The sequence below is a fragment of the Gallinula chloropus genome, assembly GCF_964237585.1.
Source record: "Gallinula chloropus genome assembly, chromosome: 8".
NCBI lineage: Eukaryota > Metazoa > Chordata > Aves > Gruiformes > Rallidae > Gallinula > Gallinula chloropus.
Genome location: NC_140093.1, coordinates 6,115,982 through 6,143,604, shown reverse-complemented (window position 1 = coordinate 6,143,604; position 27,623 = coordinate 6,115,982). Strand labels below are relative to the sequence as shown.

The window sequence follows — 27,623 nt, the reverse complement described above, 5'->3', positions numbered from 1 at the left end:
CTGGCTGATGTTCTGTTTACACTGGTTAATGTGCTGCCTTAGGAGAAGCTGATTCTGCTGTGGGAACACTGGTCATGCTTTGCTTTTGCATGAAGCCTTGCTTATCTCCCTCAGGCTCCTGGAAGCAAGCAGGGGCAGTGCCCAGGAGTGGGGTTCTGGTGCTTGCCTGAAACTATATATATATATAGTTTCATACATATATGTATATGTATATATACATATATGTATATGTATATATATATGTATTTGTGTGTGTGTGTGTGTATATATATGTATTTATATATATATAATGTTTATATATGAAGCACCTATCACCTGAAATTCAGTTCCAGCCTGAAACTTCTCCTTTTTTTTCTTTACATTGACAACAAAATCGATGATCATATAACCACTACTACTAGTAGTAACCATACTACTGCAGCCTCCCGATGCTGGGGAATCAGTGTAACGCTGGTTAGGGGTAGGTGAGAAATAACCAGCTCCAAGCTTCCTGTTCAAGTCCAACTCGGCTCCTTTACTGGCCTGGTCTGTGCTCCAGCGTTGGCCTCACGTGCTGTATTGATTACTTTTAAAGAGCAAAGTTTGCAGCCTCAGGGCCATGAAGCTTGTATACCATCCCCATGTGATCAGAAACACAGGGACGTGAACTGGGCTCCTGGCTGTCCCCATGCTGCTTATGCTGTGGGAGAGGGTCTGATCCCAGGGTGCAAGGCTGAAGGTGTTATCTCTGCCGTGACCTCACCTGGAGAAGGTATGGGACTGAGCTGTTCCCTCTCCATTGGCTGTGTGCTCCCTGGCCATCTCGTTCTGCCTCGCCAGGGCTGTTTGCAGAGCTCAGGACTTTGCACCCAGTGTAACTGCCCTTACTTTTTAACAAAATAGCTTCTGTTGCTGCCATTTCCCCCCCCCACCCCTCCTCCTTTCAATTTCACGTGGAATGTAAAATCGGACTTTGTTCTGTGTTACAGGCTGAATGTGCCTCATTACTCCTGGTGCAAAGTTAGAGACTCGTGTTTGGGAGGTGGCTCTACCCCAGGAAGGTGCTTTGGCAGTGGGCAGCTATCGCAGCGAGACCCCAGCTGTCAGCCTGGCTCTGTAGGAAGGTGCCACTACGCTGGGTTGTGGGGGAAAAAAGGGGTCTTGGAGTGGAGCACGTAGCAAGAGACGGTGGGGAAGGCACCGTCAGAAAAGGGGCACCAGGCCTGAACGTAGCTGCACACCCTACCAGGAACGCTGTGCTGGGAGAAAGCAGAGGCAGCAGGAGGAGATGCTCATCAGGCTTGTGGAAGGAGGGAGATCGCAGAGGAGGGTAAACTGCTCCCACGGAGCGCTCTTAGTCTCAGTTATTCGTGAGGGTGGCATGTATGTGGTTAGAGAGCGTTGCATATGGCTTCCTTCATACTTGGAAAGGTTAAACTAAAGGATTGGGATGGTTCATAATATAGTTTGGGGCACTTCGGGAGCAGCTACAAACCATCCCGTCCCTTGGTGGGTTCAGGCCACTGTGCTGCTTTCCCTTAACACCTTGTCTCAGGGGTTCACAGGGGAATCCCGAACTCATGGGCTCTGCCTGACCCAGAAACAGCACCTGGACTCGCTCTGAACATGAGCTGGGAACACTGTGGGGGTCAGCACCACCTGGAGTCACTCTGAATCTGAGCTGGGAACACTGGGGGGGTCAGCATCACCTGGACTCGCTCCAAACCTGAGCTGGGAACACTGGGAGGGTCAGCATCACCCGGACTCACTCCGAACCCGAGCTGGGAATACCGGGGGGGTCAGCATCACCTGGACTTGCTCCGAACCTGAGCTGGGAACACTGGGAGGGTCAGCATCACCCGGACTCACTCCGAACCCGAGCTGGGAACACTGGGGGGGTCAGCATCACCTGGACTCGCTCCAAACCTGAGCTGGGAACACTGGGAGGGTCAGCATCACCCGGACTCACTCCGAACCCGAGCTGGGAATACCGGGGGGGTCAGCATCACCTGGACTTGCTCCGAACCTGAGCTGGGAACACCGGGGGGGTCAGCATCACCTGGACTTGCTCCGAACCTGAGCTGGGAACACCAGGGGGTCAGTGTCAGTCTGACAAGTGCTGCCGTGACCATGAAGAGAGCGAGCCCTTTGCTGCAAAGAGCCTTTCATGGTTTTGACCTTTAGGCTTTGCCTAAACCCCATGCTATTTGTGTGCCAGGAATTCCTGCAGTAGGTTACTGAGAGCACCATGTGAGCAGAGTTTCTGTTGGAATTGTTTTTTTTTTTTTCCTCCTTTTAAGGCAGTAATTATTTACCAAGTATCAGTGTTTACCTGGAATGCCTGGTTAATTATCAGCTCACCTCTCTGAAAGCACACAGAGTGAAAATACATAAATAAAAATCTGAAAGTTGTTCTTTTTTCCTCTCGTTCCAGGTCCTGGGTCCATGTGTCACATCTGAATTGTGTTGTACTAATCCCCTAAGCACCAACTCGGACCATCTCCTTGATGCACGCTCACTGCATCATGGCCAGTACTCAGGAGCGCCTGAGCTTGTCTTCCTCTCCAAACTCGATGGGCAAAGCTTTCCCTGAAGATAAAGACTTTGGTAGGTTACACGATGACCACACACCTCCTGGAAACCACCCATCTCCCGAGCTCATAGAGGATGTGCGCGAGAAGGGCTTGCTGCAGGCGGACCTCATGGAGAACATGAGCAGCCCGGTCACTGCAGCGGTGCTGACCAGCATCAGCGAGGACTCTAGGGACCAGTTTGAGAACAGCGTGCTGCAGCTGCGAGAGCAGGACGAGTCTGAAACACCCATTCCTCAGGGCAACAGGAACACTGTGGATGGAGAGAGCAACAGCGGGGCGGATGACGTTAAAGTCCAGTTCAACAGATCAGGCAGCGGCAGCGGTGGGTTTCTCGAGGGACTTTTTGGATGTCTGAGGCCCGTGTGGAACATCATAGGCAAGGCATACTCCACAGACTACAAACTCCAACAGCAAGGTAAGCAGGGAAGCAAACCTTTAGTGCTTCTGGGGGAATGTGTGGAGGTGAGGAAAGCATCCCAGGGCTTTTCCCCAGCTTTCCACGTGAACACTTTCGTGTCGTGCAGCCCTGTTAGGGGTGTGCAGAGAGAAACCCTGCACTGTACAGCCAACGGGCATCATTTCTAGCACAGGCACCTCATGATGGGGTCAGAACCAATTGCTGGTGCTGCCCCATGCCTTGGATTGCCATGACAAGGTCTGAACTGAGTGTTTGTGTTAGGTGAGGAGCAGAAAGAATTGTGTGGTACCAACTACTTCATTTCTGTGGGTTTTTTCATGCCAGAATCGAAACACAGGCACGGGTGTTTTCATCTGGCACGATGGCAGGTGTTGCCATAGGCATTTCTACTCCTGCATGTGTATGTACAGGCTGCCTCCAGCTGACCAGCAGACAGCAGAAGTGCTGCTTCTCTGTGGGCAATGTTACACGAAATGCTCTTTCTGTTCAGCAGGAATTTTGCTCTTCAAAATATCATCCAGTACTCATCTTCCCAGAAACATCTCCTTTAGTGTTTAGACCTGTTTCATTGAGGTGTGTGAATGGCTGAGTGTGTGGGTGTGACTGTAAATATATAGGCATTAAAAATATGTGGTTTGGGAATAAGTACCATCCCAGTTGATTGCAGATGCACATCCTCAGGGGCTACTGGAGGCTGAAGAGCAGAGTATGCTCTGTCCTTGGTGTCTGATTTCTCCCCTGGCACAGGGGGAGGGAAGTGGCAGATGGGAAAAAGAACAAGCTGTCAGTAGAATTAAGGAGCTGAAATGGCTGAGGCTTATTGAATATGGGAACAGCCTGGCCACTGTACCACACTGTGGGGTGGAAACCTCCTCGACTGCTGGGATCGTGACTCTGTGTTAATCAGGTGGGTTTCTGGCATGGAGAGATTATCAGATATGTGGTCAGAACACCCATCTGAGTGGTTCATGTCTAAACCCCAGAGTTGGGGTTCCTAATCTGAGGGAACAGAGCTGGTTGGTGGTGTTTGGGTGTTTGGCCTTGGAATGAACTTCCTACTTCTTCCTGGAGTCAGTTGTTTCCAGCCCGTAACTCTGAGCTGGGAAGCACCCAGAGCCTTCCAGAGCAGCAGCCTCTGGTCTCTCAGACCTTTGTGCTCCTCAAGACTCTACTGGTTCTTGCAGTCCTTTGGTTCTGAGCTTCACCTGCCTGTTGTACCCTCAGCACAGTGGGCAGGGCTGAGCCTGTGAATACAAAGGTGACCGAACATTCCTCAGGGAATTCCCAGCGTGGGGCGATGGTACTACACACGGTGTGGGATGTGGCCAGACAGGGTGTCAGCATGTCCCTGCTGCACTGCTGTGGTTTAAAGGGAAGCTGCAGCTTCCCAAGGAAAGGACAGGGATGCTGAGTTTCATGGGTTGCTTCCAGCAATGCTGGCAGCATCCCATGTGAGCGCTGTCCCACTGTGTCAGGCTTCTCCTCACCCAGAGCTGCCGAGCCATCACATACCTGTGTGTGCCCCTACACTCAGCTTTGGGAGGAGAAGAACCATATTTCCTGTGTAATTGGGACAGCAGATGATGTGCTGGGGATGGCAGTTTAAGGTGTGCTGTGAAGGCCCATGGGGGACACTTCCTTTTGCATGGAAGTTGCTAATAAAAGAGATGGAAGCACCGACCAATGCAAACGAGCAGCTGAGAGCGTTGCTGTGTTTGGAGGGTGCATGCAGGGCTCCTCTGCACACCCCAAAGCATCCTGCTGTTCTCAGTGCCAGGAGCACGTTCAGAGCCATAGGTTCAGGGACTCTTTGCAGTTTGTGCCCTCCCTAGAAGGGTGGTTTTGAACCAGCTGCAGATGTGGTGAGACTGGAGGTCGATTGGGACCTACTGTGTGTGGCCTGGGGGGTTTAGCTGCATCTTCTCTGCTGTAAATGAGAGTGAGAAGATTGTTTGTTTGTTTGCTTGTTTTTCCTCTGGAGCTGATCAGTTGGACAGATCTCATGCTTCTGTTACCCAAGGATAAACCTTTTTAAACTGCTTCTCTGATAAAACTGGAGGATTTTGTCAGAAAAGTCATGTTCTGTTTTCCAGATGATCTCATTCTTGCTTCTTGCCATCAGGAAATCTTCTTTGTGTGGGTTTCATCAGCTACACATGAACCAGCAGTTCAGTAACTGATGTGCAGGGCTGCTTGTGATTTTGCTGCCTTTTAGCAAGAGCGCAGGGGATGCAGGGTCTGTGTGTGCAAGTGTTTGGAGAAGACAGGCTGTGGAACTGGCTCTGGCCTTTCCAGTAGTAGGGAGGGGCTTGTGGTGGCCTTTTGTTCCCCTGGGACCTCATGGACAGCTTTGGGCTGGTGGAGATGATCACAGAATCACCAGGTTGGAAAAGATCTTTAAGCTCATGGAGTCCAACCGTCCCTGTCCTGTGCTGACCCAGATCCCTGAGCACCTCATCTCCCCACCTGTTAAACACACCCAGGGGTGGGGACTCAGCCCCCTCCCTGGGCAGCCTGTGCCAGGCCCTGACAACTCTTGCAGGGAAGAACTTTTCCCTCACATCTGACCTGACCCTGCCCTGGCACAGCTTGAGGCCATTTCCCCTTGTCCCATCTCCTGTCCCCTGGCTGAAGAGACCATCGCCCACCTCTCTGCACCCTCTGGCAGGTCAGTGGAGGCAGGGAGAAGGTCCTTCCCCTCTTCACAACACAGCTGCTTTAAACCAGAGGAGAGTTTGGTCATTGGTCCAGGAGCTATCCTTTGGGTTGAGTCAACAACTGGGATGGTGTCTGGTTTGGATTTGCACCCACAGGATCTCCATGTTGCCTGTGGATGCTGCCTAGAACCTTCTGTCACTTGCTGGCATCCCTGCTCTCACCTGCTTTGGGTCTTCTTCAGGCAGCTGCTCCTCCACTATGAACAGGAGCTGCCCAGGAGCTGGGACACGGTGGTGGTGGTGGTGTGATGTGGTTGCAAGTAGTAAAACACAAAGAGGTGCTGTGGTCCTTGCAGATGGGTGTCTGGTGCTGGAGTCCGTATCGCCTGCCAATTTGGGGAATGGGGGAAAGAGATTTTACATGATTCCACAGGATCTTGTTGAATTTACTCCTTGACTTCCCTTCTCAGCCTCTCAGCTGGTCACCAAGAGGAGCCACGCTGGGCAGAGCTTTGGTCAGCAGGAGGTTGCTGCAGGCTGGTCTGCTGGTTGGCTGAGCAGTGCCCATTGCTGCTGCTAATGCTCTACCTGCTTGGCAAAGGGTTGACCACTGGCTTTGGTGGTGTTTGGTGGCTGCCAGGTGTTATCTGAGGGTGAAGTAGGGTGGGTTTGACCCATAAAATCACTCCCAGCTCTGTTTTGACAGCTGTTTGCCCCGATTTCTGCAGGCTGCTGGTGAGTGCTTCCAGGGACATTACTTAGGTCTTTCATTTGCACCTACCAGTGGTTTCATTTGGGTCACTGGGACTCCAGCACTTTAAGGCTCGTTTGTGTTTTCCACAGGCTCGTTAGGCTTCCAAGCCATTTCCTTTGGATTAGGAATCCACCTGCAGGAGTTGCTATCACCTTCCATTTCACAAGCTACATGTTTATTGTCCCTGTGTGACATTCTGGTGCAAACCTGGAGAGCAAGGTGCTTTGAGGTGTGCTTGTGTCTGGGGGTTGGGGTTTTTTTTGTAAGCCAGAGACACTTCTTGTCATAATGCCAACACTGATGAGTGGCCAGCACTGGCAAACAGCAGAACATTTCCTTCAGCTACATCGACTCAATGGCTCAGGCTGCTCCTGCTTTTCTTCCCCATGGGAAACAGATTCCCATCATTCCACTCAAATGGTTCTTAATCACCTTAGAAACGCAGGCCCTCATGTAATTCCTGTTCTTATGCTTTAATTTATCTGGAGGATGTTTCCCACAGGTTTCTTTAGGCCCAGAAGAGTAGTAGAATAAAAACTGCCCCATCCTGGTCGGAGATACACAGTGTGAGGAGCCAGGAGTGCTAGGAGAGCTGCAGCATGGCAGGAGATACCCTTCCATGTGTTCTGCTGGAGGAGCCAGGAGTGCTAGGAGAGCTGCAGCAAGCCCTGCAGCCCCAGCAGTCCCAGAGGATATCTGGCTGAGCAGTGTTAATGGACTTCTTGAACCAGGCTGGCAGCAGAATGGAGTCTTGATTGGTGTGTCCAGACGTGTCTCCTTGCCCACCCTGCTAATGGCTGAGGTGTTACAGTTCTGGACAGGAGCTGGGGCTTAGCTGTACCTCGTTGTAGCCACCCACCCACGTTCTTGCAGGTGGTTTATTCAGGTCCTTTCCTGCACTGGGCCGTTGATTGAGATGACAGAGATCTCAGCACCACCTCTCAGTGTTGCTGTGTTTCTGTTGTACCTGCTGCATAGATGTGCCGTAGCTGGGATGGCTGTAACTCAACATCCTTTGCTTCCAGCTGTTGTGGGCTGCTCAGGATGGGTCTGTCCAGGCAGTGGGGAGAGCTCCATAAATACCCTGCTCTCTGGGTGATGTGCCTGGCTCACCTTGTGGCTGTGTTCAGACAGCAGTGTGCATCCAGTCCTCTCTTTTCCAGCCTTGCCCATTGCCCCACTGCAGGACATTGTAGTACTGAGCTGTGACAGCCTGGGGTCTGTGAGGGTGGTCCCAGGGAATCCTAGGGAGCATGTGCACACAGGGATTGGGAGGTACTTCTCAATCAGTGGGCTTGGGTTGTAGTGGAAAGTGCTGACAAACCCTGGTTTTCAACTGGAGTCCAGTGCTTTTCTCCACCAGTACCAGTTTGTCAGGGAAGCTTTTCAGTACTTGATACGTTACAGGAGCCAAACGAGTCATTGATGTTGGCTGTGTTCAGATGTCGTAATGTCTTTACTGAGAGGGGGTTTGGGCACTGGCACAGGCTCCCCAGGGAAGGGGTCACAGCCCTGAGCTGGGCTGAGGGCAAGAAGTGTCTGGACGATGTGCTCAGTCCCATGCTCTGACTTGGCTGGGCCTGTGTGGAGCCAGGAGTTGGACTTGATGGGCCTTATGGGTCCCTTCTAGTTCAGGAGGTTCTATGGTTCTTTGTTCCCCAATGGTGAACTGGTACTGAAGAGGAGGAACTTGATGGGGTTCAACAAGGCCAAGTGCTAGGGCCAGCACTTTGGTCACAATAACCCCAGGCAGCACTACAAGCCTGGGGCAGGGGGCCTGGCGAGCTGCCTAGAGGAGAAGGACCTGGGGGTGCTAGTGGGCAGCCAGTTGAACACGAGCTGGCAGGGTGCCTGGGTGGCCAAGAAGGCCAACAGCATCCTGGCCTGTGTCAGGAACAGTGTGACCAGCACAAGCAGGGAAGTGATAGTCCCATTACACTCCTCTGGGGAGGCTGCACCTCAAGCCCTGTGTCTGGTTTTGGGCCCCTCGCTATAAGGACGTTCACCACGTGCTGGAGCGTGGCCAGAGATGGGCGATGAGGCTGGTGAAGGGTCTGGAGCACAAGTCCTGTGAGGAGCTGCTGAGGGAGCTGGGGCTGTTTAGTCTTGAGAAAGAGGAGGCTGAGGGGAGACCTCATGGCTCTGCAGCTACCTGCAAGGAGGGTGTAGAGAGGTGGGGTCAGTCTCTTCTCTCGGGTAACAAGCTATAGGCCAAGAGGAAATGGCTTAGAATTGCAGTAGGGGAGATTCAGGTTGGATATCAGGGAGAATTTCTGTACTGAAAGGGGAGTCAAGCACTGGGACAGGCTGCCCAGGGAGGTGGTGGAGTCTCCATCCCTGGAGGGATTTCAAAGGTGTGTGGATGAAGTGCTTGAGTACATGGTCTAGAGGTGGGCTGGGCAGGGTTAGGCTGTGGTTGGACTCCATGGTCTTAGATGACTCTTCCAACCCAGGTGATTCTGTGAATCTCTAAGATTATTTTTTTGCCTGTTTGACACTGATACACACAATGGTGGAGTGGGAAGGACCCGTTTCTGTGACTGGTGGTGGTGGTTAATGTGTCTTATGTTGGGTAACTTGGTGGGTGCTGGTCTGAGTGTTACAACCTGCCACCTCTGACTGTCCTTTCCCTTTAGGTCTTACTCTTGCCCTGTTTCGGGGAGGGGGGGTAACCCTCACATCTTACACCTTTTTTTGGTTGGTTGTCAATGTTAAATGTTTCTTCTCATCCATGCAGTGGAGTCATGTGCTTTATAAGGGATATACCATCATTGTTCCATTTTGGAGTAGAGGACCTGCTTCCTGTGGCCCTGACAGGGTGAAGCGGCTCACCCGAGTCGCTGTGGAAAAAGCCAGTGGGATTTATGGGAAGGAACAGACTGGAGGTGACTGGTGGGGAGAGGAGCTGGATGAAAGGGAAGCTGGGGCTGAGCATTTGCAGTGTGCACCTCAGCTGCACCTGTACTGGGAGGAGATGCCACCCACCACCCCAGGGAAGTCCACCTCAAATATAACAAGGGACACAGCGAGCGCTGTCCTGCTGTGACCTTGCAGCAGAACATCTTTGTGGTTCTTGATGTTTTACGTGGTGTCCTCTGCTCACCTGTGCCTAGATACCTGGGAGGTGCCGTTCGAGGAGATCTCGGAGCTGCAGTGGCTGGGCAGCGGCGCGCAGGGAGCCGTCTTCCTGGGCAAGTTCCGGGCAGAGGAGGTGGCCATCAAGAAAGTGAGAGACCAGAACGAGACGGATATCAAGCACCTGCGGAAGCTCAAACATCCCAACATCATCGCCTTCAAGTAGGTTGTGGAATGTGTTAGGAACACAGCTTTATCTGGGATACTGCTTAGGTGCCCTGGCTAAGTCTTTAAGACCTGGGGATTGAGCTGTCTGTTGGACAGAAGGGGTAGTTACACGACCTCTCAAGGTGGTGTGTGTTGCTGTGAACACAAAGCTACTGATGCCATTTCCCCCCAGTGCCACACTTTGCACTCATGCTCATGGAACACCTGCTGGGAACCCTGCACATCTGCAGGTGGGGATGGGGAAGCAAACCCACTCCTGTCATCACTGAGGTTCTCACCCTGTGCAAAGCACGCAGGGAACATCAAGGTCCTATTAGCAGATGCTTGCCCAGGCAAACAGTTTACTCTCCCACCTGATGGGCTCCATCAGAAGAGGGGTGGCAGCAGGGACAGGGAGGGAATTGTCCCTCTCTGCTCTGCCCTTGTGAGGCCCCAGCTGGAGTCCTGTGTCCAGAGCTGGGGCTCCAACACAAGGAATATATGGGACTGATGGAGAGGGGTCAGAGGAGCCACGAAGGTGATTGGAGAGCTGGAGCAGCTCCCCTACAAAGAGAGACTGGGGGAGTTGGGCTTGTTCAGCCTGGAGAAGAGAAGGCTGTGGGGGGACCTCATTGCAGCCTTCCAGTCCCTGAAGGGAGCAGAGAAACAGGAGGGGAAACAGCTTGTTAAAGGGTAGATAATGGCAGGACAAGGGGGATTGAGTGAAGCTAAAGGAGGGGAGGGGTTAGATGAGATATTAGGAGGAAGTTCTTTCCAGAGAGAGTGGTGAGGGGCTGGAACAGGCTGCCCAGAGAGGGGGTGGGTGCCCCGTCCCTGGGGGTGTTCAAGGCCAGGTTGGATGGGGCCCTGGGCAACCATGTGTAGCTCCAGGCCTGGAGGTTGGTGTCCCTGCCTGTGGCAGGGGGTTGGAGCTCTGTGATCCTTGGGGTCCCTTCCAACCCAGACCAGACTGTGATTCTATGATTCCCTCTGCTGCCACCCTTGACAGTTCCTCTGCTGCTCCTCACTCGCGGTGTGTTTTCTTTGACAGGGGAGTTTGCACTCAGGCCCCGTGCTACTGCATCATCATGGAGTACTGCGCACACGGGCAGCTCTACGAGGTGCTGCGAGCGGGGCGCAAGGTCACCCCGCGGCTGCTCGTGGATTGGTCCACGGGGATCGCGAGCGGGATGAACTATCTGCACCTTCACAAAATCATCCATCGAGACCTCAAGTCGCCAAAGTGAGTCACCAGCTGTTTAAACATCCTCTGGTTGTGCCTGGCTTTTCTTTCCTTGAGGAATAAAGGCAGGTCAAAACCCCCATGATTTTTTCTCCCCACGTTGTCTCAATACCCCTGAACCTGGTCGGCCACGCTGCTCCTGTGCCACAGCTGAACCAGACCAGCAATTCTCCTGACTGCTGCTTAGCACATTAAGACACTGGAAAATATTTCCAGTCCTGTGATTGTGCCTGGGCCTTTTTGAAAGTGAGAGGGTTTTTTTTTTCCTTCTTATTTCTCCTTTTTGTTATTTCCCTGTTTTTCTGGAAGCACCTTTCTCATTTCTCTGTTGCTCTCTGACTATCTGGTTGCTTATATTGAGTCCCTAGATGGGCTGGAAGAATCACAGACATATTTACAGCTTAGGAGAAATGCTCCTTGAGAGTAGCCCTGCTGAGAAGGACCTGGATGTCATGGTGGATGAGAAACTTCCTGTGACCCAGCAGTGTGCTGCTCTTGCAGCTCGGAAGGGCGATGGGATCCTGGGCTCCATCAGCAGAGGGGTGGCAGCAGGGACAGGAAGGGGATTGTCCCTCTCTGCTCTGCCCTCGGGAGGCCCCAGCTGGAGTCCTGTGTCCAGAGCTGAGGCCCCAACGCAAGAAAGATGTGGGACTGTTGGAGAGGGTTCTGAGGAGCCACAAAGATGATGAGAGGTTTGGAGCAGCTCCCCTACAAAGAGAGGCTGAGGGAGCTGGGCTGGTTCAGCCTGGAGAAGAGAAGGCTGTGGGGGGACCTCATTGCAGCCTTCCAGTCCCTGAAGGGAGCAGAGAAACAGGAGGGGAATCGGCTTGTTAAAGGGTAGATAATGGCAGGACAAGGGGAAGGGATTAAAGCTAAAGGAGGGAAGGTTAATTAGATATTAGGGGAAGCTTTTTATATAGAGAGTGGTGAGGGGCTGGAACAGGCTGCCCAGAGAGGTGGTGGATGCCCCATCCCTGGAGGTGTTCAAGGCCAGGTTGGATGGGGCCCTGGGTAACCTTGTGTAGCTCCAGACCTGGAGGTTGGTGGCCCTGCCTGTGGCAGGGGCTTGGAACTGTGTGATCCTTGGGGTCCATTCCAACCCAGAGCAGTCTGGGATTCTATGATTCTATGTTTATTGCTGCTTTAGCCTGCGATGTGGCTGTGCCAGTGCTTCATGATAATGCTTTTAGATGGTTCACAGCACCAGTTAAGATACAGCTTTACTGAAATATTGACACAGCCCTAGATGTAGTGAACCCTCATCAACTTGTTAATTTGCGTTTTAATTGGGATTGATTTTTGACTTGGAGCATTTGGAAATGCATTTGGGACACAAAAAACAACTACCCCGACAAGAGCGAGCACTTTCCTCCGTGAAAAGCCACAATCTTTTCTCCTGTACTGCAGTTGTGAAGAGCATGGCCTCACCAACCCTTTGAACTGGTTAGAATCACAGAATCACAGAGCTGCAGGGGTTGGAAGGGACCTCCAGAGTCCATCGGGTCCAACCCCCTGCCAAAGCAGCTCCCCAGCTCATATCACACAGTTCAGTGTCTAGATGGGGCTGGAATATCTCCAGAGAAGGAGACTCCACACCCTCTGGGCAGCCTGTCCCAGGGCTCCCTCACCCTCACTGGGTAAAAGTTCTTCCCCAGATTGGTGTGGAACTCTCTGCGCTCTGACTTGAGGCCATCACCCCTTGTCCTGTCTCCACAGACACTGAGAAGAGGCTGGCCATGTCCCCTGTGTCCCACCCTTCAGATATTGATAACCATTGATCTGATCCCCTCTCAGGCTTCTTTTCTCCAGGCTGAACAGTCCCAGCTCACTCAGCCTTTCCTCACAGGGGAGATGCTCCAGGCCCTTCATCATCTCTGTAGTCTCCTCTGGACTCTCTCCAGGAGATCCCTGGCTTTTTTATCCCAGGGAGCCCAGAACTGGACACAACACTCCAGGTGGGGCCTGACCAGGGCAGAGCAGAGGGGGAGGATCACCTCCTTCGACCTGCTGGCCACACTCCTCTTCATGCCCCCAGGATCCCATTGGCTCTCTCAGCCCCCAGGGCACACTGCTGGCTCATGGCCAACCTGTCACCCACTAGGACCCCCAAGTCCTTCTCCACAGAGCTCCTCTCCAACAGCTCACCCCCAGCCTGCACTGATTCCAGAGGTTATTCCTTCCCAGGTGCCAGACTCTACACTTGCTTTTATTAAACCCCGTCTGGTTTCTCCCTGCCCAGCTCTCCAGCCTGTCCAGGTCTCTCTGGATGGGCTTTACTCCCCGTGGCTTTTGTGGCAGAAGAAAAATGGCAAAAAGCTGATTTCTCCATTGCTTTTTCTTTTCTCTTTCTCCTCCAGTGTTTTAGTTACACACACAGATGCAGTAAAAATTTCTGATTTTGGTACCTCTAAAGAGCTCAGTGATAAAAGTACCAAAATGTCCTTCGCGGGAACGGTGGCGTGGATGGCGCCAGAGGTGATCCGCAACGAGCCCGTCTCTGAGAAGGTGGATATCTGGTGAGTAGTGTCAGTGTTGGAATCGCTGGCTTTCCCAGCACTTTACATATCCAGCACTTGTTTTCCCCTCAGAGGCACGGGGATGACTTGCTCCAGGTGGGCTGTTCCTTTCTCCACCTGCCTGAGCTTTGCTACCATGCCGTGGGCGGTGAGGGACGTGTAAAAGTGGGGTGCTGCAGTGTGAAGGCACCTAAGGGGGCTCAGGGCAGACTGTTGGGCTGCAGTTCCTCCCACAGTCATTGCTCAGGCCAGAGCTTCCTTCCAGTCCTGGTACTCAGGGCCCCCTCAGCCACTTCGGTTGTTCTCACTCACTTTCCCAGCCCTTCAGGGCCGTGCCTGAGCTGTGGGAGCCCCATCCCTGGAGGTGTCCAAGGCCGGGATGGATGGGGCTTTGAGCAGCCTGGTCTAGTGAGGGTGTCCCTGCCCATGGCAAGGGGTGGGACTAGGTGATCTTTGAGGTCCTTTCTGACCCGAAGCACTCTGTGGCTCTATGAACTATGCTGAGGATTGTGGACTCTCCTTCATTCCTTGGTGATTTGGAGATGTTGCTCTTTGGTTCAGGTTCTTCTTGAGTCCAGTGCAGTGGTGGTTGTTCAGACTCCTCCTTGACATCCATTTCTCCCCCAAGACAAGTAGAAGCGATGTTCAGGAATGCTGACAAGAAATGAGAGCAGCTCCTAAGCTGTTTATACATCTGCTCTCTCATCATTAACAGCATGCTAAAGAAAAAAATCTATAATCTTATCAGGAGCCTTGAAAATCCTTTGTCAGTTCTTAATCATAACAGAGCTGAAACCAGATGGGGTTTCCTGGTAGCTTGTCCAACCACCTGGATCCCTGCTTTCCTTCCCTGCAGCCCACGGGGGAGAAAAGCCAGAGAAGAACTGTTTGCATGTGGCTTGTTTTGGTGTTTGGCTCCCCCCTCCCTGCATGGGTTGAAGCTTTGAAAGCAGAACGATGTTCACATGAAGTTCAGGTTCCTGCCTGATGGGGGTTCAGCCCCAGGCAGTTTGTGTCTTAGACTTCCTCCTTCACTTAAGAAAAGCAACTTGATGTTAGTACAGGGCAGCAAAACACCCTTCTCACTTCTCACCTCACCAGCAAGCTCGGTGGGGTCGCTGTCCCGCAGTGGGGTGGGGTGTGCAGGTAAGGAGATGTGTCTGGCTCTCAGGTGGAGTGTTTGTAACATGCACTGAGAGCAGAGAGGGTTCATGGTGGCGTTTTCTGTCTCTCTGTTGGTGGGTTTGATGTTTCCTTGGTGTTTTATCTGGGGAAGGTTGTAGACACACTACAAGTAACCACTTGCTGTTGCAAGGGAAGCTTTGGGTCCTTGCTGATCGTTTCCCTAAGGAAGAGAGGGGCAGGGTGAGTTTTCCTACCTCCACCTTCCAGCTCTTGTACCAGGAGTTTCTTTTCCAGGTGAACTTCTCTCAATGGAAGGTTTTTCTTTCTTCAGCAGCATCAGATGAGGCTGATACTGATGCTTAACACACACCAGGTTTCTTCCTTCCTGGGTTGTGGTAGCTGCAGCCATACGTTGCCATCCTATGAGATCCTGACCCAGGAGCACCTGTAGCAGCAGAGGGAGCTTTTGCCTAGGGAGAAAAATTAAAAAGTTCCATGGAATGTATGGAGAAACCCACAAGACACCATCTTTGCTCTATTGGCTCTGAGGCACCTGCCAGTTCTGTCTGTCCTATAGGCTTTTGACTGTCCTTATTGGTAAGGACATGTCACCTGCTGTCTCCACATTTACCAGGAGTAAGAGTTCCTCTGTACAGAAATGCTTCTAAAATGCTGGCAGGATTTTTGAAATCCACAAGGAAACAGGGAAGGATGGGTGGAAACCAATGTGGTTTGGTGTTGAGCCCAGAGCTGGGCCAGAGGAGGATTTTTATGTACCCAAACTTCAGATGGTGACATGGTCTAGTGTTGGACCTAGGTGACTGGACTCAATCTTGAAGGTCTTTTCCAACCAAAAAGCATTCTGTGGTTCTGTGATGTTTCTGTTCAGTCGAATTCCCATGGAAGATTTATTTTAATCCCACTTTCTTTGTTCCCCAGGTCGTTCGGGGTTGTTCTGTGGGAGCTGCTCACAGGAGAGATTCCCTACAAGGACGTGGACTCTTCGGCCATCATTTGGGGAGTGGGCAGTAACAGCCTGCACCTTCCTGTCCCTTCCACCTGCCCAGATGGCTTCAAAATCCTCATGAAGCAGACCTGGTAAGAGCCTGAACCCCACCCACACCCAAGGCTGGCTCCCAGCTCTTGACAGATGCCCAGTAAAACCAATGAAACCAGAGTCAGGGTGCGAGGGTTGAGCCAGGAGCAGAAGGCTCTTAAATAGTCTGAAACCTGTCCAGAGAGAAGAAGTGTTAACATTTTGGACTCTGCTCAAGGCCCCAGAAGGACATTGGGAGCTTAGGGGAAGGAGGAAGATACCTGTCCTGTTTGCTGGGTGGACGGAGCTGGGAGTGGGAGGATCCTGTTGAGATGGGAGAGAAATGGGGGAGTAGAGCCTGATGGGAGCCTCAGCAGGGTGATGGATACTCCCCAGTGTCCTGTCCACTGTGAGTCAGGAGCAGGCACCACAGAGGTCATCTTCAGTGGCCTTCACGTGTGGTGGCAGCTTTGTTGTAGGAAAGTAGGTGGGAAAAGGTGGCTCTGCGGGGAGAGAGAAGGAGCTGTGAGGAAAGTAGGGGTCAAATCTTTTGAGGCTGGCTCCAGAGTGAAAAGGAACTGTTTCTCCCCCTCACCCTCCCATGTAAGTAGCTGGCTTTTGAACTGGGCAGAAAGAAACCTGAGCCTTCTGGATGGAACCAGGGCTTGAGGGAGATAGGGATGGAAATTGCCTTAAGCTTCCTCCATGTGCTGGGTGAGAGTTGAAGGTCTTTGCTGCTGTGTTGATGCTTTGCCTTTGTAATGGCTTCTCCACACAGAGCCTGAGTGGTCTTGCAGCTTTCTCCTTCTCTGTGAGTTTTGCCAGCCACTCTCCTGATGGCACGAAAGGAGAATGGGCCCAGAGCACCCGTGGGTCTGTCTGGGTGGCTCTTTGCCCCCTGACCTGAGCCACAGCAGGTCCCACAGTGTGGTATCTCTGCTGAGGCCTGCTCTGGCCTGGCTCTGCGTCTGCTCAGGGCTGCGCAAGGCAGGAGGGAGGGTGTGCAGCTCTGAGCACAGAGTACATGCAGTTGTGTCCCCACCTGGTGGAAGCAGGGAGGTTTGTAAGCCGGTTTGTAAGGCTGAAGGAGCTCACTCTTGTCTGTGCAGAAGGGCTGGTGTGTTCAGTCCTGGAGCTTGAGCATGGGGCCCTTTTCTCAGCGGTACAGAAGGGTTTCTCCTTGAACGTGACCATGCAGAGACAATCAGTGTATTACAATACTGTGCAGGCTTACATGCTGCCACATGGCAGCTGGGGCTGGTGTGGTGCTCACACACACCCTGCTTGGCTGGATGTACACTCTCATCTCCACCAGATTAATGTCCATAACAGGAATGCTTAACAGGGCTGTGACCTGGGGTCTGTCTCTTCCTGACAAACAAGTTCAGAACGCTTTCTGCCTGTATCCATCCTTCACTGTCTAATCACCTTTTCCTGTTTGCTGTTGTTTCCATCTCTCTCTCTGTTTCTTTGGACTAGATCATCACAAACCCCAAACCAAATACAGAGCAGCTCTAGCACCACAGACTCTCACTCAGCAAAGAGCAAGCCAGAAATGCTCCTCTGCTGTCCTGTCAGCTACACGATGCGTGTGCTCCAGAGAGAAACCCTTCTGGAGGAGTAGGAGACCCTAGTGATGTTAACCCCATCTCATGCTCCCTTACCTGTTCTGTTCCAGGCAGAGCAAGCCCCGGAATCGTCCCTCCTTCCGGCAGACGCTGATGCACCTGGATATCGCATCCGCTGACGTGCTGGCTACTCCTCAGGAAACCTATTTCAAATCCCAGGTACCTGGAGAAGGGCTGGAGCCATCAGAGTCAGAATGGCCCTAGTGACAGTCAGCGTTGTCTTGAGTATAGGTTCCCAAAGCATAAGCCTTTCTGCTTGGTTTCAATGTCAAAGGGAAGGAAATGTCCTGGGACAATAAAAAGGGCTTTAGGAATTGTTAAAATTATTTTTATAGGATGAAGATGTGTTTTAAGTGATCTAATTTGAGCATAAAATTGGATATGCTGTTTGAAAATGCTGAAACTAAACATGCTGCAGCCTTGTTACCCAAAATAACTCTGCTAGCAGCAACACCGTGTCAGCCCAGAGCCCTAATTTGCTGCAAAGAATGTTTCCCAAGGGCTTTCCTCTGATGCACCCAGGGATCCCTAATCCTTTGTAAATATCTGATGGTGAATCCCTTCCCTAGGCTGAATGGAGAGAAGAGGTGAAGAAACATTTTGAGAAAATTAAAAGCGAAGGAACTTGTATCCACCGGCTGGATGAAGAATTGATTCGTCGTCGAAGGGAGGAGCTGAGGTGTGTTGACAGTCTTTAAACTGCTCACTTTTCCCATCCAGTCTTCTCTCCTCCAGCTGAAGGAGCCCAGCTCCCTCAGCTTCTCTTCAGAGGGCACGTGCTCTGTGTTTTCACGCTCCTGTTGTACTGAGGGCCCCAAAACAGGACTCAGGATTCCTGGTGGCATAAATTTGGGCAGCCCAAATTCCTTGTGAGTCCAGAAATGGAAGTTCCCCAGGCATACCCTGGGCATTGAGCACAGCTTGGCTGAGGGAAAGCTAGAGCAACAGCTCTGAAAAGTTTCCTCCAGGTGAGAGGACCAAAGGCTGGTGTGGTTACCAGGGAATAATTCTGCCCAAGCCTTGGGGGGTGTGATAAGGGCACTGAAGCAGGTCCATCCATCTCAGCAGAGAATGTATCCTGCAGTTTGCTGTGAGCTTCCTCTGCCCTGATACTTCCTCTGCGTTAGTTCTTTCCAGAGAAGTGAATGTGCTCCAGTTCATCAGCCCACTGAGATTCATTTTGAACATTAGACCAAGTTAAAGATGAAAGCAGAAGGCTTGTTTAGGAAAGGAGAGCCCTGTCTTCTGTGATACACATTTACCAGAACAGTTATGACAGACAAACAGAAACCAGCCCTGTGTCAAACCTGAGAAACCAAGGAGACCTTATTGAGCAGGGTTGATGTAGCTGTTGGTCAGTGTTCCCCAGCCCTTGGCACCTTTTGATGGTCACAGCTTTCAGCTGTGGTCCAGGATGCCTCCTGCTGCTGTGCTGTAGTTGTAGGGGCTCTTTGTGAATATGAACAGAAGACTTCTTCCCCTGCTTGGTTAGAGGCTGATGTGGCCCTTCTCTGTACAAACAGGGTGAGTGGGGCTTGGCCAAAGGCCTGGTGGGTGCATGTGAGGCGTTTGCAGCTCCTCTGGTGAGAAGCATTGCCACTCATTCAGCATCACTGTTAAATGCCTTCTAAATGATGGTTCATCTGTATATCGAGCCCTTAATCATCCCTCCCTGTTAGCTCGAACTGGGTTCAGTGCACAACAGCTGCCAAACCTGACATTTAGGAGGCCTTTCCCTAAAGCCCCTGCACTTTTTAATTCCCCTCTTTTGCCCCATCAGGGTGGGGAATAACGACTTCTCTGCCTTTCAGGCATGCCTTGGACATCCGCGAGCACTATGAGAGGAAGCTGGAGCGAGCCAACAACTTGTACATGGAGCTCAGTGCCATCATGCTGCAGCTGGAGGTCCGTGAGAAGGAGCTCATAAAGTACGTACCCCTGGGCACAGCAGCATGCAGGAGTTAAAGACTCCAGCCCCAAAGCAGTGCTTCATGTCTACACTGCATAGTGGTGCCTGAAGGTGTAATGTCCCTGCAGACTGCTCCAGGGAGGAGCTGGCAAGCAGTGAGGTGCCCCTTGAGAGCAGATTACAGCACACCTCCTAGTGCCCGTGTCTTTACTCGGTGTTTACTCACTGGGAGAAAGGCACTGGTGTAGTTTTGCCACTGCTGAGAGCTGAGCACCACACAGCCACTTGTTACCTAAGAGGGTGGGTGTGGGGAATTGGTGTGGGGGGCGGGGAGTGCAGGGATGGGTGTGTAATAAAGGGAGGGTGGGAGGAAGGGGAGGGGAGGAAAAAGAAACTCAAAAAACCCCAAACCTAAACCTCGTGGGTTGGGATAAGGACAATTTACTGGGGCAGCAGAGAGGGAGATGTAACAGTAACAGGACTTTATAGCAAAAGACACACAACTGGTGATATGTGGTGCAGTTTCTCACAGAACCACACAGCTCAGAGCTGTCCTGAAACCAGAACATCCCCAAAACCCATGTGTCCTGGAGCTGTGTGTTCCTTCCCCCCCACCCCCTTTATGCTGAGCACAATGGAATTGGCATGGGATACCCCCTTTGGCCAGTTTGGGTCACCTGTCCCAGCAGTGACCCCTCCCAGCTCCCTGGGTGCCCCTCACACCTTGTTAGCAGGAGCTAACATCTTTCCCGATGTTTCAGGAGGGAACAAGCAGTGGAAAAGAAATACCCTGGGACTTATAAACGCCACCCAGTCAGACCAATAATCCACCCCAACACTGTGGAGAAGCTGATGAAGAGGAAGGGGGTCTCCCATAAACCAGGCAGCCAGACTAAACGGTAAGAAGCAACAAGCTAGTTCTGCTCCAGGAACCAGCAGTAGATCCAACCCCCTCCCCGAGGTGAGCAGGAGGATTACTTCCCTTTGAGGATGGCACAGGAAGGGCTGAAGGGTGTGTTCACCCCTGGGCCTGGTCTGATCCTCAGAAGCACCACTGTGGAGTGATGGCAGGGTGAAGGGGATGAGTCCTGCTGCCCCTTCTGCCTGGGCAGCTCTCTGGAACCCTTTGGCTCCAGGTGACGGTGCTCTGACAGGAGGGATCTAACCTGGTGCCTGGATTTCCTGACTGCTCAAGCAGAGAGCAGCTACATCAGCCTTGACTTGGATGGCAAATCCCATGAGGAGCAGCTGAGGGAGCTGAAGCTGTTTAGTCTTGAGAAGAGGAGGCTGAGGGGAGACCTCATGGCTCTCTGCAGCTACCTGCAAGGAGGGTGTAGAGAGGTGGGGTCAGTCTCTTCTCTCAGGTTACAAGCTATAGGACAGGAAGAAATGGCTTAGAATTGCAGTAGGGGAGATTCAGGTTGGGTATCAGGGAGAATTTCTATGCTGAAAGGGTTGTCAGGCATTGGAACAGGCTGCCCAGGGAGGTGGTGGAGTCACCATCCCTGGAGGGATTTCAAAGGCATGTGGATGAAGTCCTTAAGGACATGGCCTGGAGTTGGGCTGGGCAGAGTTAGGCTTTGGTTGGACTTGATGATCTAAAGGATCTCTTCCAACCCAGGTGATTCTGTGATTCTGTTGTGCTGGGTGTTGTACGTGCACATAGCAAGAGGCATGTCCTACACCAAGGGCTTGGGAGGCAGCTATTTTGGGAGCAGAACATCAGAATAAGAGCGGAAATAGGAGGGTATGTGGTAGATACTGGAAAAAGCAGCAGGAAAGGAGTGTAGAGCGTGATGGGCTGAACAGGAAGGACATTGAGTGGAGGGAATCAAAGGAGGCTAAATGAAGAAGTGAAGCAGCTGAGGGGGAGGGAAGCCTGTAGGCTTTAGAAAGCAGAGGGTGCTCATGGCTACAGCTGCCTCTTCATCCTGGCTCCACGCCGATGCGCGTCTTACTTTTGGGGTTTAATGTGTAACTTCTGCTGACTGTCTCTCAGGCCAGATCTGCTGAAGTCGGAGGGCATACCCAGCGCGGAAGCAGCATCCAATGGCTCACCAGTCTCAGGAAGTCCCAAGATGTCCACGCTGAGCGGCAAGAGCCGCTACCGCAGTAAGCCACGCCACCGCCGGGGGAACAGCAAAGGCAGCTCCAGCGATTTCGCAGGGATCTTGAAAAACCAGCCAGCCCCAGACGATGCAACCCCACCCCCTCTTCATCACCACCCTCATCAGCCCGGCCTGCCGCAGCAGCCCCCCCACAGCCACCCCCACGGCCACCACTCGCGGCTTCACGCCCACGGGCAGGACATTGCCAACTGTGCGAACAACCTGCGGTACTTCGGCCCCGCCGCGGCTCTGCGCAGCCCCCTCAGCAACCACGCGCAGAGGCGCATGTCCGGCTCCAGCCCCGACCTCATCTCCGCCGCCATGGAAGCAGACAGCCGGAGGAGCCTGGAGAGCAGGGACAGCAAAGCTGCTGAGCACTGGGAGTGCTGCAAAACTGACCCTTATAACTCCTGCCTCCAGTGCAGGGAAGAGGACGGTGGTCAGGTGCAGATGGTGTCTGTTGAAACAGGGGTGAGCCACTCCCAGTCGCCAACGCCCGCTTCCCTGTACGAGACCGCGCAGTTCATGGAGAAGATGGAGGAAGAGGGCTTCAGCAGCTCTAAGGCAGCGTCTGCCCTGGGCACTCCCCAGCACGTGGCTTCCTCGGGGCTGCCTTGCAAAGCGAGACCCCTCCAGAAGGTAAGGACAAGAAAAACCAAACCCAAAGCTCGCTCCTCCCTTCCCTCCCCACCCAAAGCGGGTGTGTGGCATCAGCTGGGTGCAGGACAGCGTGTTCCCCACCCGCAGAGTGGTGGAGCTACATGGACAACCTAATCTTCAGGGGATCGTGCCTGGCTGCACCTGGCTTTGTGATCTGGGCGTGCTTTTGGAGTGGGTTCTATTGAGAAGCACTGCAGGTGTGTCAGAGCGCGCTGCTGAGAGAGAGGGGTGTCAGGTGTGGGCTCAACAGGGCCTAGTTCTGCGGCTGGCAATTGAGCTGACACCTGGTCTCCTGAACTTCTGTTGCTGAAACAGTCTCAAAATGTTTTTAAGCCTTTCTCAAAGCCAAGGAAGGGGGAAACACATTCTTCTGGTGATGGTAAATATCATGGACCCATTTCACTGAGAATCAGGAGCGCCACTGTTCCTGGGAACAGAAGTTCACCATTGGCCATGGTCTGGGGGACATGCCTTCTGCTGCACCTGCCAGAAACTGTCCCCCTTGACCAAACAGCATAATTCTTGTGTGGGGGTGGGTGGATGAGAAGCTCGACATGAGCTGACAATGTGCTCTTGCGGCTCAGAAGGCCAACCATGTCCTGGGCTGCATCAAAAGGAGCGTGGCCAGCAGGTCAAGGGAGGGGATTCTGCCCCTCTGCTCTTGTGAGACCCCACCTGGAGTTCTGTGTCCAGTTCTGAAGTCCCCAACATAAGGACATGGAGCTGTTGGAACAAAGGTGATGAGAGGGCTGGAGCACCTTTTATGAAGCCAGGCTGAGAGCACTGGGCTTGTTCAGCCTGGAGAAGAGAAGGCTCCGGGAAGATATTATAGCACCTTCCAGTCCCTGAAGGGGCCTGGAGTGATAGAATGAGGGGGAATGGTTTTAAACTGGAAGGGGGAAGATTTAGATTGGATTTTTGGAAAAAATTCTTCACTCTGAGCGCAGTGAGGCCCTGGCACAGGGTGCCCAGAGAGGCTGTGGGAGCCCCATCCCTGGAGGTGTCCAAGGCCGGGCTGGATGGTGCTTTGGGCAGCCTGGGCTGGTCAGGGTGTCCCTGCCCATGGCAGGGAGGTGGGGCCAGGTGATCTTTGAGGTTCCTTCCAACCCAAAGTACTCTGTGGTTCTATAAACTCTGCTGAGCGGGTGGATTTGGGTGGGAAAAGGAAGAGTTGAGGGTTCTGTGCTCACTGAGGTAGAAAGCGGAACAAAACTCAAGTTTTCCTAGTTGGTGAGACCCACCAGAAAGGCTGTATCATCCCCCACCCTGGTCTGTGATGGGTTCATGTAGAAGGGAGTCAAAGTCAGCAAGCCAAGAGAGCCAGATCAGCTCAACAACGAATGTGTGATAATAATTACTGGATTTGCTTCTGTAAAAACCCAGCACATGGTGCACTTGGTCCCTGCTGAGTGCTCCAGCATGTCTGTCAATCCCTCCAGCCCCTGGAGTAGCAGCATTAAGGCTGCCTGACAGCATCTCCTGGTTAAGAAGACGTCTGACTCAGTTTTCTTGTCTAGATTGTGGCAACCCACAGACAGACTGACCTTGTCCCAGGGGGCAGCTGTGTAGTTGCACGTTTGCTCCTTGACAAAAGTGACACTTCTTGTCCTTGTTTTCTCCCAGAGTGGCGACGACTCTTCAGAAGAGGAAGAGGGTGAAGTGGACAGTGAAGTGGAGTTTCCTCGTAGGCAAAGGTAAAGGGTGAATTCACTCTGATCAATCCATGGTGGGACAGAACCCAGGAGGAGACCTGGCAGGGCAGCTGCACACCAGCCCTGAAACTGCAGCAGGGGCTGGCACAGGAACAGAACCACATTCTGTGTGTCCCATTTGGGATCCTTCCTGTCCCCTCACTGTTTCAGCCTGTCCAGAGAAGGTTTCTCCAGCTGCAGGCTCTTTGTAGCACAAAGGTTTTTTGTGGAGAGAGTGGTGAGGGGCTGGAACAGGCTGCCCAGAGAGGTGGTGGATGCCCCATCCTGGGGGTGTTCAAGGCCAGGTTGGATGGGGCCCTGGGCAACCTTGTGTAGCTCCAGGCCTGGAGGTTGGTGGCCCTGCCTGTGGCAGGGGGTTGGAGCTCTGTGATCCTTGGGGTCCCTTCCAACCATTCTGTGATTCTATGATACTGTGGCTTTATGAAAGCAGTTGCTTGAAGTGCAGAGGTGATCCGGTGGGCAAATAGGGTTGTGGTGGAGAACAGCTTCTAGGCTGTTGTATACATCCATGGCACACCAGCAGCTTGAATCCTAAATGCCACCTTCCCTGTCCCCACACACAAAGACTGTGACTGGATTTGAAGAGGTACTGAGAGGTGTGACAGGGCTGGTTAGGGATGGTTTCCGTAGAAGAAGAGATTAAATCCATGAGAAATCTTTGTCTCTCAGGAGGAGAAGTGGTACTGGTGGTGTGAAATTGTGAGTTATCTGGAGAAAATAGACAAGGAACAGTTCCTCACATCCACATTAGGGACACCTAGAGAAGCAGATGGGGTTGAGAGTGAACAAAAGGGAGTGCTGCTTCCATCCAAAACCTTTCCAGCTGCAGTGCTCATCATCAGGGTGTGTGGTGGAAATCACGAGTCGGAAGTGTTCAGTGTGGGGAGCACAGACCCCTCAGTGCTGTGACCCAGCTTTGACCTTCAGCTCCACAGTCTGTCCTGCTGAGCAATGTGCCCCAGACACAGGCTCTCCCTGCACACCCTCTTCTCCTGCTTCACCCAGGTTATTTCTTCCTGCCTGGGCCAGAGACAGGACGCTGTGCTAGCTGAGTTGTCCTCAGCTCTTACGGTTCTAGCATGAGATGCCCTAACTTGGAAGACAATTTGCCTTTCCCAAATTCAACAGGATGACCTGTTTGGGGGTCTCCTGGCACATTTGGTCTGCTGGTGTTTTGTACTGTTGCTGTTGAATCCTGGCACGAGGCGATTCCCGCGTTCAGGTCTGTGTACCTAACCCCCAGCCAGGCTGTTGGGATCACTGCCAGGCAGGTGCTCACAGCATGAACCCTCCAGCACAACCTTTCTGTGGGTAAAACTGCACTCCAGGGCAGATCAGCTAGTCTGAGCATGTAGGGGATGAGACCAGCTAAGAACAGGTGAATTTGCAAGATGCAGAGCTTGAACTAAGTCGTTGACAAGGTGGTAGGTAGCTCTCTGTAGCTCCAAGATGCAAAAGGCAGCCCAAGGCTTTGCAGAGCCCTTGCTGCCAGCCTTGCCAATCAGCTGGAGTGTGTTCTTGGGGTGGGAAGAGGCTCCCAGAGAGTTGATGTAAAGCCCTTCTGGGGACAGGTCCTGTTCTGCTCAAAGCTCCTTGAAAGGGTCAAGCCCTTGGCCCAGCCTGGAGAAGCAGCCTGGCAGTGTTGCCCACGCTGTGCCTGAGCGGTGGAGCGGGACCGAGCAGCCGGGGCTGCACTGTACAGTGAGCGAGGCTTCTCCTCTGTGCTGAGGACCCGCAGTGGGGTCTGTCAGGGCTGGTGGTAGCAGAGCAGCTGAGCACAGCCCCCAGGAAAACACTTTTCCTCTGTGATCCCAGCTGAACCTCTCTCCTCACAGACCTCACCGCTGCATTAGTAGCTGCCAGTCCTACTCAACCTTCAGCTCAGAGAACTTCTCCGTGTCTGACGGAGAGGAGGGGAATACCAGCGACCATTCGAACAGCCCGGATGAGCTGGCCACCAAGCTGGAAGATGAGCTGGCTGAGAAGCTGGAGGACATGTTGTCCCAGACTCCTGAGATCCCCATTGAAATCTCCACCCAGTCCGACGGGCTTTCAGACAAGGAGTGCGCTGTGCGGAGAGTCAAGACTCAGATGTCTCTGGGCAAACTGTGTGCAGAGGAACACAGCTGTGAGGTGAGTTGGAAGCTTGGTGATCCCCCCCATCTGCTTTCCATTGCCTGGAACAAAACTAATACAAACTGTGGTGTGGAAAGGGACCTGAGGGCTGGGAGGTTGGGTGATGGCCTCAGGAACGCTGTGGTAGATGTTCCACAGCAGCTGCGCAGGTACCGGATCTGTCTCGTGCTTGGCCAGAGGAGCAGACAGGGGATGGTGGCACAGAGCAAGCTGAATGTAATCTCCCAGTCAGGATGAGCATGATACTGGGAGGCCACTGGATTTGCACTTGCACTGAGTGGGATAAAAGAACAGCACATTGAGTAGGTAATGGAATGGGAGGGATACAACCTGCCTGCTGCAGACTTACCCCTCTGCAGCCTTGCAGCTGAAGCCAGAACGACGTTCTTCCTTTTACTGTCCTTCTGGTGTTTGGGAGGGGTAGGGCAGAGCCTGCTGCACATCTTCTAACTCCACCTGCATTTGGCGGTGCTCTGACCAGCTGAGGGGAGACAAGGGACCTTTGGGTAGGGTCCTTGTGTGTTGCGTTGTCTTCCACACCCCGCCACCACCGCCGCTGGTGGTGCCCATTGCCTGGCTGCTGTTAGAGATGGGGATGGAGTGGCTGCTGCACATGGGACATTACAACCCCATGCAGCGCTACAGGCTGGGGGAGGCTGGCTGTAGAGCTGTCAGGCAGAGAAGGACCTCAGGGTGTTGGGTGACTGCAGGCTGAATATGAGCCAGGAGTGTGCCCAGGGGGCCAGGAAGGCCAAAATAGTGTGACCACTAAATCTAGGGAGGGGATGGTGCCCCTGTGCTGGGCACTGGTGAGGCTGCACCTCGAGTGCTGGGTCCAGTTCTGGGCTCCTCACCATAAGAAGGACATGGAGTTCCTGGAGCGAGTCCAGAGAAGGGCAGCCAGGCTGGGGAAGGTGCTGGAGGGCAAATCCTATGAGGAGCAGCTGAGGGAGCTGGGGGTGTTCAGCCTGCAGAAGAGGAGGCTGAGGGGAGACCTTTTCCCCACCTTCACTGACCTGACAGGAGGGTGGAGAGAGGTGGGCAATGGTCTCTTCAGCCAGGGGACAGGAGATGGGACAAGGGGAAATGGCCTCAAGCTGTGCCAGGGCAGGGTCAGGTCAGATATGAGGGAAAAGTTCTTCCCTGCAAGAGTTGTCAGTGCCAGGCACAGGCTGCCCAGGGAGGGGGCTGAGTCCCCACCCCTGAGTTTGTTTAACAGGCAGGGAGATGAGGTGCTCAGGGATCTGGGTCAGCTCAGGACAGGGACTGTTGGAGTCTATGGTCTTAAAGGTCTTTTCCAACCTGGTGAGTCTGTGACTCTGTGTGCAGCACAGGAATGTCACTCAGCTCTTCCCTTTCTCTCTCTGCTTTGCAGAACCCGGTGCAGTTTGGAGAATCAGACTGTGACTCTTCTGAAGGGGAGTGTTCTGATGCCACAGTCAGGACCAATAAGCCCTGCAGCTCTGCTACTTGGTAATACAGATCCTCCCCCAAAGCTTCCTGATACTGGCGTTTTGATTTCCCTGAGATTCCACTTCATTCCCCTTCATCACACTTTAGAGGAAGAGGAAGCTGCTTCTCCTTCCCAGCCCAGGAGTGATTTGCAATAACCCGAATCTCTGGAAAAAAAATGTCCAAATGAAATTAATTCTCTTTGAGCATTTCAATCAAGAATGGCAGGGATGTATTTTATTGAATAATCTAGTTACTGTAACATGGATATTTATTTTTTTGACATTTTAACACTTTTTACTGTAAAGAGTGGATTGTATTTATAGACACACAGACTTGTTGCAAAAAAAAAAAAAAAGAAAAAAAAGAAAAAAAAAAAAAGAAAAAAAACCAACCAACAAACCAGTTCAGAAA

The 27,623-nt window shown here is 52.6% G+C and overlaps 1 protein-coding gene across 1 annotated transcript; it reads left to right on the top strand.

The window, feature by feature from the left end:
• The first annotated feature begins 1,039 nt into the window (after positions 1–1,039).
• MAP3K13 (mitogen-activated protein kinase kinase kinase 13) lies at positions 1,040–27,623 on the top strand. The gene is made up of 14 exons (XM_084267379.1): positions 1,040–1,103; positions 2,414–2,988; positions 9,516–9,699; positions 10,736–10,927; positions 13,285–13,443; positions 15,508–15,666; positions 17,283–17,391; positions 17,802–17,911; positions 19,044–19,160; positions 19,903–20,040; positions 21,141–21,888; positions 23,533–23,603; positions 25,457–25,754; positions 27,133–27,623. The coding sequence occupies exons 2-14, from the start codon at positions 2,487–2,489 to the stop codon at positions 27,232–27,234; spliced, it is 2,889 nt and encodes a 962-aa protein (XP_084123505.1). The 5' UTR covers positions 1,040–1,103; positions 2,414–2,486; the 3' UTR covers positions 27,235–27,623.

Excerpts from the sequence above, each read along its gene's own strand:
- MAP3K13 (XM_084267379.1), top strand. The coding sequence starts at position 2,487 with ATGCACGCTCACTGCATCATGGCCAGTACTCAGGAGCGCCTGAGCTTG. Across the intron at positions 17,392-17,801 it reads AAACCTATTTCAAATCCCAG|GCTGAATGGAGAGAAGAGGT; the intron begins GTACCTGGAGAA and ends TCCCTTCCCTAG. Across the intron at positions 19,161-19,902 it reads CGTGAGAAGGAGCTCATAAA|GAGGGAACAAGCAGTGGAAA; the intron begins GTACGTACCCCT and ends CCGATGTTTCAG.